General features: G+C 32.4%; 4 protein-coding genes across 6 annotated transcripts; 2 read left to right on the forward strand and 2 right to left on the reverse strand.

Annotated features, from left to right (window-relative positions):
- Positions 1–1,054: 1,054 nt before the first annotated feature.
- On the reverse strand, positions 1,055–8,193 carry LOC105641630 (ATP synthase subunit B). 2 transcript variants are annotated; one of them, XM_012226215.4, is made up of 14 exons: positions 7,909–8,179; positions 7,743–7,808; positions 7,604–7,670; positions 7,312–7,454; positions 6,191–6,292; positions 5,664–5,732; positions 5,471–5,580; positions 5,290–5,371; positions 3,189–3,281; positions 2,826–2,890; positions 2,378–2,390; positions 2,217–2,297; positions 1,454–1,562; positions 1,055–1,387 (listed from the first exon to the last, which is right to left on the reverse strand). In XM_012226215.4, exons 1-14 carry the CDS (start codon positions 8,029–8,031, stop codon positions 1,290–1,292), a joined length of 1,221 nt encoding a protein of 406 aa, XP_012081605.1. In that variant the 5' UTR covers positions 8,032–8,179; the 3' UTR covers positions 1,055–1,289. The 2 variants fall into 2 exon arrangements, 1 of the variants encoding a protein (XP_012081605.1); XR_005177500.2 differs by lacking the exon at positions 1,055–1,387 and having other exon boundaries at positions 1,508–1,562; positions 2,378–2,463; positions 7,909–8,193.
- A 1,476-nt stretch (positions 8,194–9,669) lies between these two features.
- Positions 9,670–11,335, forward strand: LOC105641732 (UDP-glycosyltransferase 87A1). Its single transcript, XM_012226331.4, has 2 exons — positions 9,670–10,289; positions 10,487–11,335. The coding sequence occupies exons 1-2, from the start codon at positions 9,791–9,793 to the stop codon at positions 11,329–11,331; spliced, it is 1,344 nt and encodes a 447-aa protein (XP_012081721.1). The 5' UTR covers positions 9,670–9,790; the 3' UTR covers positions 11,332–11,335.
- An 88-nt stretch (positions 11,336–11,423) lies between these two features.
- On the forward strand, positions 11,424–13,749 carry LOC105641631 (UDP-glycosyltransferase 87A1). Its single transcript, XM_012226216.3, has 2 exons — positions 11,424–12,143; positions 12,786–13,749. Exons 1-2 carry the CDS (start codon positions 11,624–11,626, stop codon positions 13,649–13,651), a joined length of 1,386 nt encoding a protein of 461 aa, XP_012081606.1. The 5' UTR covers positions 11,424–11,623; the 3' UTR covers positions 13,652–13,749.
- Positions 13,750–13,753: 4 nt separating this feature from the next.
- Positions 13,754–17,168, reverse strand: LOC105641632 (uncharacterized). Of its 2 annotated transcripts, XM_012226218.4 has the most exons (4): positions 16,304–17,168; positions 14,877–14,987; positions 14,096–14,303; positions 13,754–14,020 (listed from the first exon to the last, which is right to left on the reverse strand). In XM_012226218.4, the coding sequence occupies exons 1-3, from the start codon at positions 16,955–16,957 to the stop codon at positions 14,109–14,111; spliced, it is 960 nt and encodes a 319-aa protein (XP_012081608.1). In that variant the 5' UTR covers positions 16,958–17,168; the 3' UTR covers positions 13,754–14,020; positions 14,096–14,108. The 2 variants fall into 2 exon arrangements, with proteins under 2 accessions (XP_012081608.1, XP_012081607.1); XM_012226217.4 differs by having other exon boundaries at positions 13,754–14,303.
- Between the last annotated feature and the right edge of the window lie 3,418 nt (positions 17,169–20,586).

A 20,586-nucleotide genomic window follows, 5' to 3' on the forward strand; every position in this document is an offset into this window, starting at 1 on the left:
CAAAATAGCAGAGCAAGTATAAGTATTAATAACACAGTAAAAATGTGTTTTTTGTCATTAATATAGTTGCTCGTGGTAATTGTGGCTCTCGGGAGAATCGATGATAATAAATTACAAGACTTAAAAAAACAAATTAGGTCAAACGTGATCTGCATAAGTATATGCTTCAAAATTGCAGCATTATAATAATATGTTAATGTCATAGTATCTCTATAAATAAATAAATGTAATGTAAATGTAAAAACATAGTAAATTTTATATTCAGAAATAGATTGTTAACAAAACTAAAAATTTTCCATATGCGACATTCGTTTCAATGCATTGATTTATCTACACTTAATATATAACTTCGTCGGTATATCAAATCAATCACTTAAAATTTTTTAAAAAGCAAATGAAAGTAAACAATTTATTTGAAGAAAAAGGATAAATTAGTAAAATAATTTATTAATTTTTTAAATGGTAAGTAATTATTGAGTCATATATATATATATATATATATATATATATATATATATATATATTTATTAAGTATAGACAAATATTTTCCTGAATTATTTTAGGGTGGGACCTTGGGCGTTGTGATAAGTAGGATCGGATGGTACAAAAAGTCACATGCGATGGAGAATTTCACGGTGATGATGCAGTGACTGCCGCAACGCAACCAATAACTGTATAGTCCTAGCTAGTGTAGTGATAAACGGCGGACCCCACATAGTCTAATCCCTAATTATGTACACGTCACATGGCAAGCTGATTTGTAGTGTCAGCGTAAGAGTTTGAGGTGACGTAACTCTTACTTTTATTATTAGTGCATATATATTCTCTTCCCGACAAAATATCCTTTGCTCAATGCATATCCTTTTTATCTCTTCTATAATTATATCCCATCATCTATATGTTTGTAAGTTGTAATTTTGCTTTTCTTAAAAAATATATATATATATATATATATAAAATAACTTTGCTCCTGTTTGTAAGTGCAATACACTAATGATAAATGGTGCTAAATGCAGAAGAAATAGATCAAAGACCACTTTAAGACATGTACAGATAAATAATTAATAAAACCGATTCCAATTAGTTTGGAATTAAGGTTCACGATAAAAAAATTTTATATATCCGATTCCACTTGGTTGTTTTCAACTTTTATCGAACAAATTGAGTTCTACAAGCTTTTGATTGAAATGAAGTGAAAGAAACAAAATATAGAAACAGGTCAACTATCAAACATCGACGGCTCTAAATGGAATCCCGTACCTGTTCCGCATTCAAAGCTAATCAAATATTCATCCAGAATTTAAACATTTCAATCGGTGTAATTCTTCGTCCAGAATCAGAGGTGGTATATTCCATGTTCCAAGAGGATGTCCAGATATCTTCCCACCTGATTTTCAGGTTAAACGAACATCAGATCTTTTTATGATGCAAACTTGAGTAGAGGGAGTTTTACCTTCTTTAGTGGCTTCCTCGCATCGCCTCTGGTAACTCGAGGACAGTTGGGGCTCCAAAGTTTTCAGCAAAGAATCATACTTCTCTTCAGCCTCGGCGATGCACTTTGCCTGAGGAAGGAAAAACAGTTTGCAAAGAAGATTACTAGGTAATTGACTTCAAGAATCATTACGGATTCACAAGCAGACATGTTCAGTTTTATCTGCAAAAGTTAGACTTTAGATAGAGATTTTGACTTTCGATTTGCCTTTACTTCAGGCTCAGCCTTTCTTGATATAAATATTTTTTATCTTTTTTTATATACTAGAATTAAAATGACCTATAAAATGGAAGGTAGCTCAATACTTTACAATAACACCCGCCCCTCCCCCCCAAAAAAAAAATTGAAAAAAAAAAAAAAAAAAACCCCCCTAAGATTCAAATACAAGACCTCCCAAAGGAAATCTCAAATCCGAACCACTTTATATTGTCTTTTACAGATAACTCACTGTTCAAGTTGTCTTTCTTTCAGAGGCAACAAAAACTATGATTCATATGAATTAGGAAAACCAGACACCAATCATTCATCCACCCTTAGTGTCAGGCAATTAAGCGCTATTGGCATGCTTTTGATACTGCCTACGCCACTTTTATTCCAACAAAGTTTAGGCATACAAGCTACAGCCTGTCCAGTTATTATTTGCCTCAATATAAACTTACACAACGCTCCCTCTCTTGCTAAGTAAAGACAGATAAGACAAGGCTAAACTGCTTTAATTACTCACCAACCGAACTGGGGCTTTTGAAGCTCCATATATTCTGACAAACATGCGCAAAATATTAAAATTATTCTCCAGCACGTCATCCTACACGAGTTATTACGGTTCTTAGCAATGAGATATAAGCAGGTAAAATGGAATATAATTCATATATAAAATGCACTCACCTCATAGTCAAACCTACACGCATTAATGTGGACTCAGCATTTCATTGGACCAATCATTGTTGAAGTGAAAAATGTAACATTCAAAACTGAAATTATTAGCTATTCCAATAAAAATGTAAAAAATTTAAAAAAAAAAAAAAATTGACTGAAGATATGTACTAGCTTAACGAGGATTAGTTTACCACTCAAGCAGCCTTACTTAGAGTGATATCACAAGAACATGCAGGCATAGATAGGTTTCTGAAACTTAAGCAGAGGCTTCTAGAATTTGCAATGGCATACAAATATAATGCCAATGTATTTTTCAATAGAGGGGAAAGACTTGTACATTTTAATATCCATTTCTTTGACAAAAATTTCTTCATCATAATATGGTAAAAAAGCAACTCAAATTTTCTATTGGGACTGAGAATAAATTGCTTAAACAACATAAAAGAAAAGCACTTACAGGTCATCAGATACTTCCACTAGAAATTCTGAGATGGACAGAAATTCCATATGCAAGTCATTCACCTTCAGAACAGCTTCAAGGAAAATGAGGGAAGTACTAACAGCATTGGTGCATATATTACCAAAATTTGTAGTAAAAGATAGGCTGTCAAATAAAATTATTTTATTGATTTTACAAGACACAGGAACAATGACTCTGATGTCAATGAGTAAAAATTTGACATAATCTAACACTGTAGCATTTTTCTTTACTGGATATAACACAATAACATCAACCAAGTTCTCTCAAACTACATCCAGGGAAGAAGCAATAATTTAGCTCATGAAAAAAGTAATAGAAATGACTAGCTAGAATTTATACCTTTTCTCTTCTCAACTGGTACAGAAGAAGATTCAGTACTCGATAATCAAAGGACTTCAAATGTATAGCCTTCATTACATCTTCAACAGAGACCTGAGAAACCAATTTGATATAAAAAATTTGGCAGAAACAACTTAATGAAACCTATATCTGACAGCTAGCCCAATCCATAAAAATTTCAGATTAACTGCTAAACAAATTTAGTACTGTTTGCTTCATGTTGTGGAACTCAAGAATACATATGAAATAGAATTGAACAGAAAGGGATCTACTTATGAGACATGTTCAATATTCTTCATCCTTTTGTCAGAGAGAGAGAGGAGCTTTGTGACCAAATTATTGGATTGTAACCATACAATTTATTCAAGGGTCAAGTGAACCAGAAAATAATATGCAACAAACGATGATAAACGACATGCCTGTAAGGCTTCTTCAAGTTATCTGGTGAATAGCAATAGTGAACGAATGTCGGTTGGTTGTATTCTTTCTACATTACAGCTTTTGAAACAATAATAAGTACTAAATAATGAAACAATGGATGATACTGGGAGAAAAAAACACAATACTCATACTCCAACTCATTTCATGGATGCTTTACAAATCATCAGTCAGCAATTTTCATGCAGTTTCCAGAATTATGCTTATATATAATTTGCTATCAAGTTAGTTAAGTGGCTTTCTGACTTCTGCTGTCAAGGAATGTCTGGTACTTATTTTATTAGCTGTTGGAGCTTGTTACTTCACCAAGATAGACTCATAAATGATATGGCAACATATTTTCTGACAATATTTTAAACAATATTCATTTTCCAACTTATTTATGGAAGCTTTACAAAACTTCAATCAGCAATTTTCATGCAGCTTTCAGAAATCTGCTTATAGATAATTTGATATCAAGATAACTGATTTCTTAATTATATTTTGCAATTTCCACGTGGCTTTCTAATTTCTGCTTTCAAGGATTGATGCCTGGTTCCCATTTTACTGGCTCTGGGAGCTTGTTACTTCACCAAGCTAGACTCATAACTGATTTGGCAACAGGTTTTCTGAACAACGTCTTGTAAACTATACCAAACTTGCTAGACTGACTAGGTTAGCATATCCGGTCACTTATAAAACCCCTTTTTGTTCGAAGTGGAGTTGAACATGATATTTGAACCTCAAAAATAGGCAGACACGCCATCAGACCTCCTCTATTTCGAGATATATCTGTACTAGTTATACATATCCTTTGAACTATTGTTCGAAGACTCTAAAACATAAACATTGTAAAAATGTGACAAAGCACTTTAATTTTCACTTAGTGACATGAACTTATCCAGTAAATGAATGCAAAGTATCAAGTTGTAATCTTAAGAAATCCTCTTCTTAGCAGCAGTGTGTGCGTATAGTTGCATGTATAACGGTAAAAGAACATAATGTGACATCAATAAAACACTACACAATTGTATATGCTAATAAGAAATTTCAAACACTTCCTTTTCTGGATATAGAAAGAAAATTTTCTATGGAACTTTTCATTTTGTGATTCAAGTATTTGATTTAATTGATAATATGCTGTGAGAGAATTAAATTTAGAAAACTCAAATAAAATTACTAGTTATCCATGTGGTTGAACCCCAATTGACAATAGCCTTTGCTCCTACCCCTTCTTTGGTTTCATAGTTGGGAAACAGTTCCTCATAAAACACATAAATATGCAGCAGCTGGAACAGTGGAACTATAGTATCTCATTCGTGGTCATAACCTAGCTGCTAAAGTTGATTCCAGATTTTATTAAAATTTATGCACTTCGTTTGGATGTTGTACCACATCACACTGCATTGTGTTACAAACTCAAATTTCATATTCGCTGATCCATTCAATGACATGTTATTCATGGAGGATTGGTCTAGACCATTATTCATGTTATTCTGAATTCTATATTATATTATAACTAATGTCTTTCTTGATTCTTGAAAGTACATGAAAGATGTCATTTAGCTATTGCTTTAGCAAGTAATAATGATTGATGAAAACAATTGAGGAAAAGGAAAAAAAAAACGCCAACATGCCTGGACATGGTTAGTTTAAGCAAAATGAAATTTGTTGATTTCCCTACCTCCTTTTGGTTTGCGAGTGCAGAACAAAGCTTTCTTTCCAAAGCCCAATACTCTTCACCACATTTGAATTCTTCCATAATCCTTAATCAATCATGAAAAAACCAAACAAAAGAGCCTGATTTCAGACTTTCAAAAGTTTCCTCCTTAACCTAGAAGGACAGTAAAAATGGAAAACTGTACCTATCTGTCAGAAGGCCATGACATTCAAGTCGATGCACAAGTGGCCTGAATGGATCAGTTTTGAAAACATCCATATACTTAGCCATGCAGTTTTCATTTCCTTCTTGCATCTGAATGGAATAATTAGCCAAGTAAAAATCAATGAAGCAGTCACCAGTATAAGCAGTGTCTGGAAAATTATCAGCATTACAACCTCATGTACTCGTTCCAGAACAACTTTGTTGGTTGCCAAATTCACTATCTTTTCATTCAAACTATCCATCTGCAATAAGAAAACAATAATTGTTAGGAAAAGGAAAAGGAGCAACCATCACAGCCATGAGAATAAAATAGAAAATTCATGCTTCTATGCTGCATCACACCCTTACACTAATATTTAGCCAGGCTTGCAACTCTTTACTGGAAAATGCATGGCTTACTTCCATGCATCTTTGACAAACAGAGCAAGACGAAAAGAGGAAAGAAGGAAAGGACTACCTTTCTAGCTGAACAACAGAACAGAAAGAATAAAAGCCCGAAGGTAGAATCTTCTCAGAGCGTAAAAAAATAATAATAATTCATTGTGGAAGCGTGTAAAAATTCTTACAGGGCCCTAACATAAATTTTATTATAATTGTCTCAAGAAGTTACACCAGCAGTTTGACAAAAAAGATCAAAATATATGTGTATTTCTTTTATTTAAAAAAAGACACAAAGATATATAGTTCTCAAATTAGTCACCTGATAAATGTAACCTTCTGTGAACGAGAGCACAGGTAAATATTTGAATACTGATTGTGGTGAGTTTATGTCCATTCCATGAAACATAAAATAAGACCTGCACTGTTAGTTTGACAAGCAAGATTAAATCAATGGTCAGAACTGTTAAAATTTGTCATCACAAAATACATGTGTTTTTCTGCAATTACAAGTTTATTTGCTACATCTATGAAAGATGTACAGAAAACCGAGAAGCAACTAATGCATAATGATGCGGAGAACAGAATGGTTCAAGAAAGGTGTTCAAACTTCAAACATCGAAGCTGCATGTATAAATCTTACTAGAATGAAGTAGAAGAATTTTGCACTCATAGGCTTAGCTTAGAAGCAAGTTCTCATCTAAACTGCATATAGATCCAAGTTTGATTCCTCCCTTATTCTAACAGTAGAAGGAAAAAACGTAAGGGGAAAGAATTTTTATGGTGGGGAAAGCCTTACATCCTGTGACAATTTAATCTAATGCATCCCCCAATTTGTCTCACACTGCATTTTACACATAAATTCAAGGTATATTTTAATATTTTCATAAAAAGAATTGATGAGTGTCTCCATTCATTGAGATTTTAGTTTGTCATTATTTTGAGCAACAATTATTTGAAACAAAGAGTCACACCCTAACTGATAATGAGTTCTATCGATTTTTCAAGGCTTGACTAATTTCCTCCCTTCCCTTTTCCTATTATTTGATGAATGATGCACCTTACCTGTTTTCAACTTATGTAAATCAAAATGCATAATATCATCCTATAAAGTTCCATCCAAACAAACACCATTCAAGTGAAATCATCTTACTGAATAAATTAGCACATTGAAATGTAGTCTAATGTATTCTTTTTAAAAATTTTCTGAAAACATATGTCCTTTAGGACCAATAACAAATGCAAGATTGTTTTGTAATTTTCATTTATAAATAGTTCCATAATATTCTTACTCGAAGAAGACAGAAAATACATGTATAACAACTTAGTATCTAATACATTCATTTGCTTCCCTATACTACTGAACTTTAAAAAGAAATGAACAAAGAGACTATTAAATTCATTGTTCCCTTTTAGAGAAACTTCAAGGATAAAATAACTCACAAAATCCTCAAGGGTAGAATTTGCCCGTTGCATCGCATCCAAGACAACAGCAGCTATATCTTCAAAATTCTTTTGCCTCAATTTATTGTCTTTTCTATCACTAACAGGTGATGAAATATTTGCAGCATAACTTTCGTGATAGCCTATCAGAAAATTAAACTTAAAATACATATATTATCATTCTGAATTTTATGAATACCTATGCCAATGGCTGGCAATTAAGAAAATATATATAAGCAAAAAAATTCAAAAGAAAAAAAAAATTGTCACAAGAATGTGAAGTGAACATTGCCTTCCATTTGCACAGGAGCTTTTCGATTAAACAAAAGCGAGGCCTCGTCGAGAAAAGAAGTTGAAATCTGCAAATAGAATTAGAACTTACAAATTTAAAATTGAAAGAGCGTAATCGACGGAATTCCTATTCGACTAACCTTGGGCAAGTGTTCAAGAGTTAAACTGCACTTATCGTTCAAGTCGAGATCGCCGCATGGATTTATCTAAAGCGCGCATTCAAGAGAGAAGATATTCAGTGTTAGTTAAAGATAAAAATGGATGAAATCTAGAGAGTGATTAAGGAGAGGGGAAATGGATACATACCAAGAGGAGAATTAGATTAGCGAGGAAACGGTTAGAATCGTTATTAGAAGAAGAAACGATCCCGTGAGACTGCATGAACGTTAACATCCTTTGAACCTCTTCTAGCTTCCTTAACTCTTCCATGGTTGCTCTGTTTCCTGGAATTGAAATTCTTTTCAAAAAACAGGGATAAACTGAAATGGAACCGTGTAACTGTGACGCCGGACACTGAGACGATGCCGTTTTCCAGATTATTTAGGGGCTCTTTGATATAAATTATAATGTTGTTGTGGCCAAATAAATACATATTTCTACCCTTTGTACTTCTGTGAAAATCTGCGTAATCCTCAATTTTCAAAATGCCTTTATACATGCCTCTACTTTTATTAAACACCAGGATACTGAAACAAGAATACAATTACATCCTCTAGCTGGATAACCAAAATTTGTATTTACAAGTATTCAGGGGCACTTTCGAATTTAGAGAGTCCAAAATAAATTTGTTTAAAAGTTAGGGGAACCAAAATGAAGAAAAAAATTTTTTTATACTAATTTATGAAGCAAATTTTTAAAAAATTCTGGAGTTTGGAGGCCCGAGCTCTCCCAGTCCTTCGCTCTACGCTCCTCTAAATATTCAAATTACATTTAGTATTTTATCTTTGATCGTAGTGTAATTCTAATTTTAATTTGCATATGCCGTGGTTGACGGTACCCTACCTTTTTTTTTCTTCTATTATAAAAAAGTTACATATTTTTATATTTAAAAATAATTTTATTGATTAATTATTCTAATTCATCTAAGATTATAAAAATTGTATCATTTTATTAATTAATATATTTATTTTTTGATAAATTAAAAGATTCATAAAAGACAATAATAATAATAAGTAAAACTTTGAAAATATATAACTAACTTAACGAATTAGGTTTGATTATATGATAAATGAAATAATATGTACCATTTACTCTTTCTGTTTAATTTTTTTCTATAGTCTTTGACTATTATAATAAAAACTATTAATCCAACTTTAGAAATTTAAAAATGAAAAAAGCACTTTACCTTAATAAATTAAAATAAATAAATTCACCTTCTTAACTAAACTAAAAACAATATTAAGTATTGCTTTTGTAAATTGAAATAATATAGTTTACTCAAACCATAAAATTACCTGAATGGAAAAAAATTTTAAAAAGAAATTTATATGATAAATATAGTAGATGGAAATACTCATATATATATATGGTACTCAAAAAGGGAATTAAAATTTAGAAAAAAATTAAAGGATAATTAAATTATAAAATAACAAAATATTAGATCAATTTATAGCATGGTTATTAATTATTGAAAAAAATAATTATTATTTTATTAGTAATGTAAAGATTTATTATTCGGATTATTAATTATTGAAAAAAAAAGGAAACCAAAGAGTTATTTATTAATGAAATAAAATTATTATATGGTTATTAATTATTGAATAAAAAAATGAAAATGGTATAATTTAAATTTTCAAATTAAATAATTGAATAAAAAACATTAAAATTTTAATAAATAATAAAATTTCTCATCATATAGTATCATGTCACATAAGATAGATATAGCTAGATGGATGGATAGATAGATAAATAATTTGTATTATTATAAAAAATATTTTATTATTATGTTATAGTTTAATGAAGTTTTTATTAATGTCCCTGAAAATAGGGTTGTCCTAAGAGACCGATGAGTCGTTTATTTCACATGCTCATGCGTACATGCTATAATGCATTTAGCCTTAAGTCAACATCTTTACGGAGTAAAACTTTACATGTTAATATAAATCATTCAATTAGTTCATTTTAGCTATTCAACCAATCTTTTTCTACCCATAAACAAGATCAACATCATTAAGTTTCTTGAAGAAAGATGGCAAATCCCTTTAACTTAGAGTCCACAGCCACAGCTTGCCATATAGTAGCTATGCCTTATCCAAGCAGAGGCCATATAAATCCAATGATGAATCTCTGCAAACTCTTAGTTTCAAGAAACCTTAATCTTCTCATCACCTTCGTTGTTACTGAAGAGTGGCACGGCTATATTAGCTCTGACCCAAAGCCTGAAACAATTCGTTTTGCCACAGTACATAATGTTATCCCATCTGAGCATCTGAAGGCTGTTGATATCACTGCGTTTTATGAAGCTGTTATGAGAACAATGGAAGCTCCTTTTGAGCTGCTACTCGATCGGCTTGACCCACCTGTTACTGCTATGATTGGTGATATTGAATTAGGTTGGGCAATTGACTTGGGGAATCGGAGGAATATTCCGGTGGCTGCTTTTTGGACTATGTCGGCCACATTTTTTTCCATGTTGTGTCATTTTCATCTGTGCCCACAAGCTCAGAATTTGCCGATTGATTTGATAGGTATAATTTCTAAATAAATTCAGTATTTGATCAAATATTTTGGCGTTTATTAAACAATTTAACTAAATTATTGGATTCTTTTACATAATTCAAATAGTGAGTTATTGATTATTTTGATGCTAATTAGTATCTGCAATTACAAAATAATAATGGCAACTATATTGTGTTGCTTTGGTTCCATTCGGTGAAAAATGCAGATCAGATTCCAGGAATTTCTTCATCAAATATAACAGAGCTTCAAACAGTCTTCCGAAGGAATGATTTGAAATTCATGCAGCTTTCTCTAGAGTGCATTTCAAAGGTACCAAAAGCGCAGTATCTCCTCTTCACTTCCGTATATGAGCTTGAACCACAGGAAATGGAAACTCTACGAGCAACTTTCCAATTTCCTGTCTATTCTATTGGGCCTGCAATTCCTTACTTAGAACTCCAACCTAATTATACCCTTGAGTACCAAAAATGGCTAGATTCCCAACCTGAAGCCTCTGTATTATACATTTCATTAGGAAGTTTCCTTTCTGTCTCAAAAAACCAAATGGATGAAATTTTTTCTGGGCTTCAAGATAGTGGTGTTCGATACTTATGGGTGGCGCGTGGAGAAGCTTCGGGGTTAAAGGAGATTTGTAGTGATAAAGGGTTGGTGTTGCCTTGGTGTGATCAATTGAAGGTTTTGTGTCATTCCTCTGTAGGAGCATTTTGGACACATTGCGGTTGGAATTCTACATTGGAAGCACTTTTTGCAGGTGTACCTCTGCTTACTTTCCCTTTATTCTTTGATCAAGATCCAAATAACAAGAAAATTTTGGAAGAATGGAAAATTGGTTGGAAAGTGCAGAGCAAAATGGGAGAAGAAAGCTTGGTGAAAAGAGAAGAAGTTGCGCAACTTGTTAAAAAGGTTATGGATTTGGAAAGTAAGGAGAGTAAAGAAATGAGGACGAGAGCAAGAAAACTTAGCGATGCCTGTCAACTAGCTATTACTGAAAACGGATCGTCCGTGAAAAATCTTGATGCGTTTATTAGGAATATTTTGCAAGGCAATTAAACAGAGTGTCTTTGTAACTCTTGAAGCCACTAATTGTGTGTAATCTAAAATCATTTAATAAAATGATAAGCCTAATGCAAGAATTCAAGTTTTTGTCCAAGATAAGAAATGTTATATGACAAGGCCACGTTTATAAAACTACAAGTGCCGGGCAAACAGAATAAAAGAAGACAACAATGGCTAGAATACAAAACTACAAACAAGTATTTTTATTCAAGCGGCAACCTTTTCTTCTTCAATTGAAGGTCTTCGTTTTAGAAATTCTGTCAAGTTCTTGTTTCACCCTTCTTCTATGCAGAAACAAAATCAGTCTCTAGTTTCTTGCAATGACAAAGAATCAACCCCAATTTGCCACGTGGTAGCTATGCCTTATCCAGGCAGAGGCCATGTAAATCCTATGATGAATCTCTGCAAACTATTAGCAGCTTCAACAAAATCTGATATTCGCATCACCTTTACTGTTACTGAAGAGTGGCTTGGCCTCCTTAGCTCTGACCCAAAGCCTGAAACGATTCGTTTTGCATCAATACCTAATGTTATCCCATCTGAGCGTATTAGGGCTTCGGATTTTCTTGGATTTTATGAAGCTGTTATGACAAAAATGGAAGCTCCTTTCGAGCAGCTTCTTGATCGCCTTCAACCATCTGTGACTCTTATAATTGCTGACATTGAACTACGGTGGATGATCGACTTGGCTAATCGGAGGAATATTCCGGTGGCTGCAGTTTGGACATCATCAGCGACGTATTTCTCGATTTTGTATCATTTTCATCTTTTCGCTAAAAATCAGAATTTGCCGATTGACGTGTTGGGTAAGATAATTTCAACTTTCAAGTATTTGTTTGCTCTGCTAATAGGATAGTATTATTAGCTAATATAAAATTACTATTTTATCTATATTTTAATGTGATTGTTATCTACTTTATTTCTCTGTTTTAGAAAATAGATGATTTTATTCTTAACTTTTGATTCCATTCAACTATATTATTTTTTCGTCCATGTTTTTTTATTTTTTCATTAAACAGTGTGAAAATAATTATTATTTTATTTTTATATTTTACTGAAATTAATTATTTTGTCCACATATTTTTAAGGATAAAATAGTAACTTTTTAAAATGGAAAGGAAAATATAATTAATTTCCATAGAATATAATATAAAATAGCAGTAATTATTTTTAAGGCTTTAACAAAAAAAGTCTAAGAAATAGATAAAAGAATAAAATAGTTGGACGGATAATATTAAAGATAAAATTATATATTTTTGAAATTAAAATAATTAATTATGACAAAATTCAGGAATAAAATTGTATTTACTTATAAAACAAGTAGTCCTATTTTGAATTTTTAAAAAATATTTATTTTATTATGTTTGGACTTTTTTCTTAGCAAAGAAGCAAAATTATGTCTAAAACTTATTACAATCATGTCATGTTCTTGCTTTGCTTCTGTTTAGCAAAAATTGCAGATCAAATCCCAGGAATTTCTTCATCAAATGTGTCGATCCTTCCAACAATCTTCCATAGAAATAATTTAAGAGTCACGCAGCTTAGTCTGGAATGCGTTTCAAAGGTACCAAAAGCACAGTATCTACTCTTCACTTCTGTATATGAGCTTGAACCTCAAGAAATGGAAACTCTAAAAGCAACTTTCCAATTTCCTGTTTATTCTATTGGCCCTGCAATTCCTTACTTGGAACTCCAACCTAATTATAGTACCCTTGACTACCAAAAATGGCTAGATTCCAAACCTGAAGCCTCTGTATTATACATTTCATTGGGAAGTTTCCTTTCTGTTTCAAAAGCCCAAATGGATGAAATGGTTTCCGGGCTTCAAGATAGTGGAGTTCGATACTTATGGGTGGCGCGTGGAGAAGCTTCGCAGTTAAATGAGATTTGTAGTGATAAGGGGTTGGTGTTGCCTTGGTGTGATCAATTGAAGGTTTTGTGTCATTCCTCTGTAAGAGCATTTTGGACACATTGCGGTTGGAATTCTACACTGGAAGCAGTTTTTGCAGGTGTGCCTATGCTGGCTTTCCCTCTGGAGTGGGATCAATATTCAAACTGCAAGAAAATTGTGGAAGAATGGAAAGTTGGTTGGAACGTACAGAGGAAAATTGGAGAAAATAATTTGGTGACTAGAGAAGAAATTACAGAACTTGTTAAAAAGTTTATGGATTTGGAAAACAATGCCAGCAAAGAAATGAGGATGAGAGCAAGAGAATTACGGGATGTCTGTCGGCAAGCTATTACAGCAAGTGGATCTTCTGCTAAAAATCTTGATGTGTTTGTTAGGAATATTTTGGAAGGAAACTGCTATTGAGCTGTTTGTCTATTTTGATCTTTGTATATTGGTCTATTTCTTGCACATTTGTAATTTGCATAAGTTTGAGATTAATATTGCTTCTTGTTTGGCCCGAATACATATTTCTGAATGCATCTCCCAGTCACATGTATCATTACAACATTGGATAAAAACAAGATTGTTTATCGCTATTGACAGAAGGGGAAATTGAACATCAAATACAAAACCTCAAAATTGCAAATACAGGTATGAGACAAGGAGAAATTTTCTCAATTGTACAAAGCAATTGCCTTCCAATTTATTAGTCCTCTGTTGTTTGTATTTCAAACACAGCAGATTCTTCAGAGCAAGAACTGGGGAACTTCTTCTGGATGATTTTTAAAGAACCTGCGTGCGAAGAAAAGGATCAAGTAAAGTGACCTCATTAAGTGAACAAGACATAAGTATCCAATGAATATTTACTGCTTTAACATTTCTAAGGTCTGTCATTGTTGATTCCCTTGATTGAATTAGAAGATTGAACTTTGTGGGTTTCTGACTGTTTTGCTCCCTTGGTCAATTCAGATGTTTCATTCAAGCCTTGTTGTTGGCTTGGTTCCTGCCTGCTTTCCCATAACTTCCCACTCTTTCCAATTGCAAGAATCAGCTCTAGTTGTTTCTCTTGTTGTTCCTACAAGAACACTCGAGGCAAGAAATCAAAGTCAATCGATTGTATTTTAGCTCCACAAGACATAAAAAAGGCATTTATCTAACAAATGATTCTCAGAATAATGCTATAAGCATTGACATACAGGATATCCAATGAATAGAAGTTTTGAAAACAAAGTGATGACGGCAATTTTTCACAAAAATCATGCAGGTGGTCCTGGTATACATGAAGCATATTCTTTGCATCTACTTATTTGGATAAAATACACTATCTATTTCTTGAAAGCGCCTTGAAAAAACACCTGACCAGGTTTTAGGCAAGCTTTCCTGGGATAGCCACAGAACCAGTCCTGATATTTTGGGAAATACAATCATGATCTAGTAACTTTTAAACTCAGGAATCAGCATAGATGACAAGATCTCATAAATACAATGTTTATCCCAGAATAATAGACATTAAACTGAGCAGATATCTACTTGCAATTTACTATCTTGAGATTATTGGCATCTGCTTGTCAACTACCTGAATAAAGCAACACCTGAATAAATGGCCAGGGGAATCCATTGGAAAATCATATTATTCAGTTGAACATACCTGCATTGCCAACAAAACTTTCTGAATTTCACCAAGCTCCTTTTCTAGGATATCTTCCTGCATCGCTAGTGCTCGAGTGGCCTCAGAATTTTTTTTTGCCAAAGCTGCAGTCTTCAGATAGAGGCAGAACATAAGTTAACAGAAGTGGATACCTTGCGAAATAAGTCAGTTAGCTTATGAAAAACTAGCAGCAAATTCACCAAACAGTAATTTCACTAACACCAAAAACTCTATCATTCATAAGCATTGCTTATTCAGACTCCAATTATTGCAACCCAGTTATGTCCCTAGGTGGCTAGTTTATCGGTTTATCAATTTAAGCTCCAGTCATGAAATATGGACACAATACACATGTTTTTCTTGAAGAGAAGGTCTTAGAATGAATGATAGTGATCCAACTTCCAAGAGTTATGGAACTTGAATGATCAAAGGTGCAATGCACAACCAGTCCAAAGTTGATTTGAGTGACCAATGAACTCTGTGACCTGCTCCCTATGCCTTAAATTATGAAGTAGCAATTCTTAGAGGTATTAATAAACAGAAAGGATAACTGAGAGCACTACAGGACAACCTAGTAACTTCCATTTAAAAGGTTCCCCATACAATGGTAGAAAATGGCATAACAATGACTAGTAAATAGACGAGTATAAATTTGATTCTCTTAAAAAAAAATCAAACAAAATGCTAGGAATCACTAATGTGAAAGCAAAGTGAAGAGGCATGAAAGTACAGGTAGAGAAAGCCTTAATAATAGACTGCCACTTCAATCTGTTGATTAATAACTTGTCCTAAACTAAAACCAAGCCTTCTTATAGAATCGGTTACACTTTTTATGTAATGAATAAACTAAATACAAGAAGTTAAAGGAATGCAGTGATCAGTAAAAATACTGCAAAGATTTAGAAAGCACTGTGCGAACAATAATCTAGCAGCAGCACATTGAATTAACAGATACTACTAACAAGATATTAAGATGATTGTAGTCTATTAACAAAGACATACAGAGTCGAGCAAATTGCAGAAAGCCAACAACTTTAATTTAAATCTGAATGGATCCAAGCGAATTAATTATTTGCTTGGCCATTGGCAGGCATAAACTATTAGAAGGTTTGCGAATATATTAGAGGTTCAATCAATCTTAAGACTTCTTCCCTGGACTTCAGCCGCCTTCAATTCTCACAAATCAATCTCCTTGGACTCCATACTAACAAATGTCAATTACTTTATAGGAAACTCGTATTTTTGCTAATATTTAGGCCAATTCCTCATAAGGACTGCAATATTTACCTGAACCGTGTGCATGTTTTATTCCAACAGAATGCAACAATCCTAACCAACAACAAAGTAAACAAATACAATTTCTACTCAACATATGTAACCAAAAAAGAAAAATATTACTTTCCCTTCGAAGAGAAGACTGTGTATACCTCAGCAATGGGCTCTTTCAAAGCTTTCCTTGTAACCCGAAATCGAATCCCCAACTTCTCAAGCTGCCTGGACAAAACTCGAATTATTGTAGCAGAGCTCCTTAAATCTTCTTCCAATTTTTCAATCCTCTCCACCAAATTCACACTCTCCCGGCCCTCCCTAACCGTTACCCTACAAAATCGCAGCCATTGCCGCTTCCTAATCAAAGCTCCAATCAATACACCACCCATCATCACCACCAATCCCCAAGCCAACGCCCTATTACTCCCAATCACCGCAAACACCGTCCTTTTCGAGCTCAAAAATGTAGAATTCACCGCATAACAGACTGTAACAACCGCCGATGAGATAATACATAAAATTTCAGCAATTGAGAGAAAAGCATCGAGATTGAAACCATCAGAGCTCGGTGTTGGTACTACGCCATCGTATTGATAGGCTTTGAGAGGAAAACTATTGGATTTTAAGGTGAAATTTAAAGAACTTTTGGGTTTGTAGCGAAAAGTTTGGCAATGGAAGGAAGTGGCGAGGTGGCGGGAGAGGATTCGAGGAGAGATATTAGGGTTTTGAAGAGACAGGCTAATGGGAGTAGTGAAGTAGAAGGTGATCCGAGAAGGAGAGTTTCCAAAGAGGTGATGAGTGGTAAGGGACATTGTCGTTTTGATTTTCTCTATATGTTAAGTTCAGATTCCGATTCTGTTAGGGGTTTGGACAGTCACAGAGGAAGGACATGATCAGGGTTTTTGGTCTTCAGAAAGAGAGAGAGAGAGAGAGAGAGAGATTGACAAGCAATGGCGATTAGTTCAATGGCTGGCGCGATTTTAGCTGTCCGAGCAAGTTAGTTTTAGAAAGTTTTGACAGGCTAAAATGCGCAACGACCAACTAGAAGTTATTGGCCAGAGATACCGTTATATCCTTAATAGTACTATTTGTTTTCAAAATGAATCACTTGATGGAGTAATTACTCTATAATCCCTCTATTCTCTTTATACGGTGTGATTTGCATAAGAATTAAGAACGAAGATGATAGTTTAATCGAATATTTCTTTTCCATTTATGCTTAATCTACTCTTAAATATCATTAATTAATCCGTTAATTAAGAGAGAACCAACTCGGTGAAACTCCCAATAAAGTATTAATTACGAGATTTGTAATAAAAATGAAAGGAAGGGGTAAGATAATATATTAAATAAACTTTCTCAAATTATAACATCACATTTCAATACATAAACTCTTTAACATTTTCAAATATAGGCGTACAAATATAACGAAAATGTGGAGCCAGAATTTTATTATTCATTGTCTCCTCAATTTTTACAATACGTCTACATATAAATTTGAAACATGTCATAAACATGTAATACATGCAAGCTTTTTTTTTTTTAAAAAAAAAGGATAGAAATAGGGCAACAATAATTGTTATATCATGAATCCACTATTTTTATTTTATCTCAAAGACATTCCAATTAATTCACCGTACATTCTCAAGATATGACCACAATTCTCCAATTATCCAATTTTGAACTTTTTACCTGATAAAGAAAAAGGTTTTGTAGTTTTTCTTGAAATGAGTCAATCCCAAAATATTATTGCAGCCAATACAAAAATATGAATAATTGATGATGTAAAAAATTCTATAAGCACCATATTTTTTTTCTAAGTTGCAACAATGTAACTTAAATGCATGAAGTTATACAAAAGTTGCGGCCATATTAATATATCTATGAAGTCAATTTAAGTTCGTACTGCCTACATTTCATGGGCATATAATTTTCATCGGTTCTTAGTTAAATGACAATTATATTACGTTAGATGGAGTTAACGAAATTCATGCACATATTTATAAAGTGAAATATGAAAATAAAAGGGTCTTTTAAAACTAGGTTGCAACCTTCCAATTACGCGTTCATGTTATATATAATTACACAAACTGTCACTTACATTTGTGCTCACATCCATAAAGTCGAGCACACCATATTTTTTTTTTTTAAGTTGCAACAAGATAACTTAAATGCGTGAAGTTATACAAAAGTTGCAGTCACGTTAGCATATCTATGAAGTCAATTTAAGTCTGTACTGCCCACATTTCATTTGAAGAACATGAGCATATAATTTTCATCAGTTCTCAGTTAAATGATTAAATTATATTAAGGTAGATGGAGTTAACGAAATTCATGCACATATTTACAAAGTGTAGAAAATAGTCGTTCGATTATACTTTATAAACAGCAGTGCATTAAATGTCATTCTTTTTGGTTTTTTGTCTACCACTTTTCTTGTTTAGTGAGCAATTTTTCATACGGATGACAAAGCTCATATAAGGGCATTTTGAACTTTTTCATATGACACCCTTTCCTAAGTTTCCATTTAAAGTAAAATTTTATATATAAAAAAAACATTCAAATTGAAGAGTCGCTCTATACACAAAGAACAAGAGTAGTTATTAAGTTTTTGTTAAATACACTAATAAATACTTCAATTTTCAAAATTATATTATTTAGTTCTTGAGATTCAATGGTTAATTTGTCTGTAAGTGGTTTTAAAATGTCAAAAACACCCTTAAGAATAATTACGTTATAGGGACTAAATAGTGTAAAATTATAAAAATTAAGTCCTTATTATTATATTTCATCAAATACAAGGATTTGCATAGTAATTATTTTTAAGATTATTTTTGACATTTCATAGTCATTTAATGCAAAAACTAACGGTCTGACCTTATAGTAAAATAAAGTTATAATGCAATAACTAAATAGTGTAATTTTGAAAGGAAAAATTATAGTACGATCCTTATGGTTTCTGAAATACAACTAGTCCATCCCTAATTTTTTTATAATAAATTGAAACATCCTTATATTTTACTTCTGTCAGACTAAAAGGTCCTTCCATTCAATTTTTGCATTTTATCCGTTAAGTACTTTATGAAATGACGAAAATGCACTTTTTATTTTTAAAAACACGGGAATGGACTAATTTTATTTTTCAAACTATAGGGATTGTATTATAATTTTTTTAGTAAAATATTTGAGTATGTCTTCTTTGACCTTTGTATTTTCTTGTTGACTCAATGAAAAAAGATAAAAAAAATGGACAGAAGGACCTAGTAGTATACCAGATGCAAAACATAAAGATAAATTGGTATATTTTAAAAAAGATAGGGACAGACTAATTATTTTTTTGCAAATCACAAGAATCATACTGTAATTTTTGCTTTTAAAAATTGAGGTCTTTAGTAGTGTATTTTAGCAAAATCTAAGGCCTACATAGTTATTACTTATTCTAAGATGAGCCGGTACTCTCTCTCTCTCTCTCTCTCTCTCTCTCTCTCTCTCTCTCTCTCTCTCTCTCTCTCTCTCTCTCTCTCTCTCTCTCTCTCTCTCTCTCTCTCTCTCTCTCTCTCTCTCTCTCTCTCTCTCTCTCTCTCTCTCTCTCTCTCTCTCTCTCTCTCTCTCTCTCTCTCTCTCTTTGAGGATATACCCCCACCTCACGGTTAAACGATTCAAATCTTGTGTTTGTTAGAATTAAATCTCTCTCTCTCTCTCTCTCTCTCTCTCTCTCTCTCTTTGAGGATATACCCCCACCTCACGGTTAAACGATTCAAATCTCGTGTTTGTTAGAATTAAATCTAATGCACTTCAACTACTAGAGTAAGCTATTTTGAATAATTACACCTTTAACTTTTAATCAACCTATAAAATCCTTATACTTGAAAAATTATTATCTACTGAATATTTAAATTTGTAAAATCATACCTTTTAAAAATAATTATATTTTTTCCAGTTATTTGGATATATGCTCAGTAAGTGTAATATTTTACGTGTCTTTTGATATAAATGATTAAACAATACTTTATATATATTTTTAATCATCTAGTAAATATTTTGTAAATATTTTGTAAGTACGTTTTTATAAGTTAAGGTGTTTAATATATATAATTTTATAAGTTGAAATGTTTAATAAATATAGTTTTATAAATTGAATAATTTAATAAATTTCGTAAATATTTCGTAAAAATTTCGTAATCATCTAGTAAATATTTCGTAAATATTTCGTAAGTACGTTTTTATAAGTTAAGGTGTTTAATATATATAATTTTATAAGTTGAAATGTTTAATAAATATAGTTTTATAAATTGAATAATTTAATAAATTGGTGTAAAAATTTAAAGTTTCACTAAATTTTTTGGTGTAGTTTAAGTATCAATTTATGCATTTACCCAAATTTATTTATAGTATGGCTACATATGAGTTGGATTGAATCATATTTATTAATGTAACATTA

Source organism: Jatropha curcas, chromosome 3 (assembly GCF_041381405.1).
Source record: "Jatropha curcas cultivar XTBG-Jc1 chromosome 3, XTBG_Jcur_1.0, whole genome shotgun sequence".
NCBI classification, from domain to species: Eukaryota; Viridiplantae; Streptophyta; class Magnoliopsida; order Malpighiales; family Euphorbiaceae; genus Jatropha; species Jatropha curcas.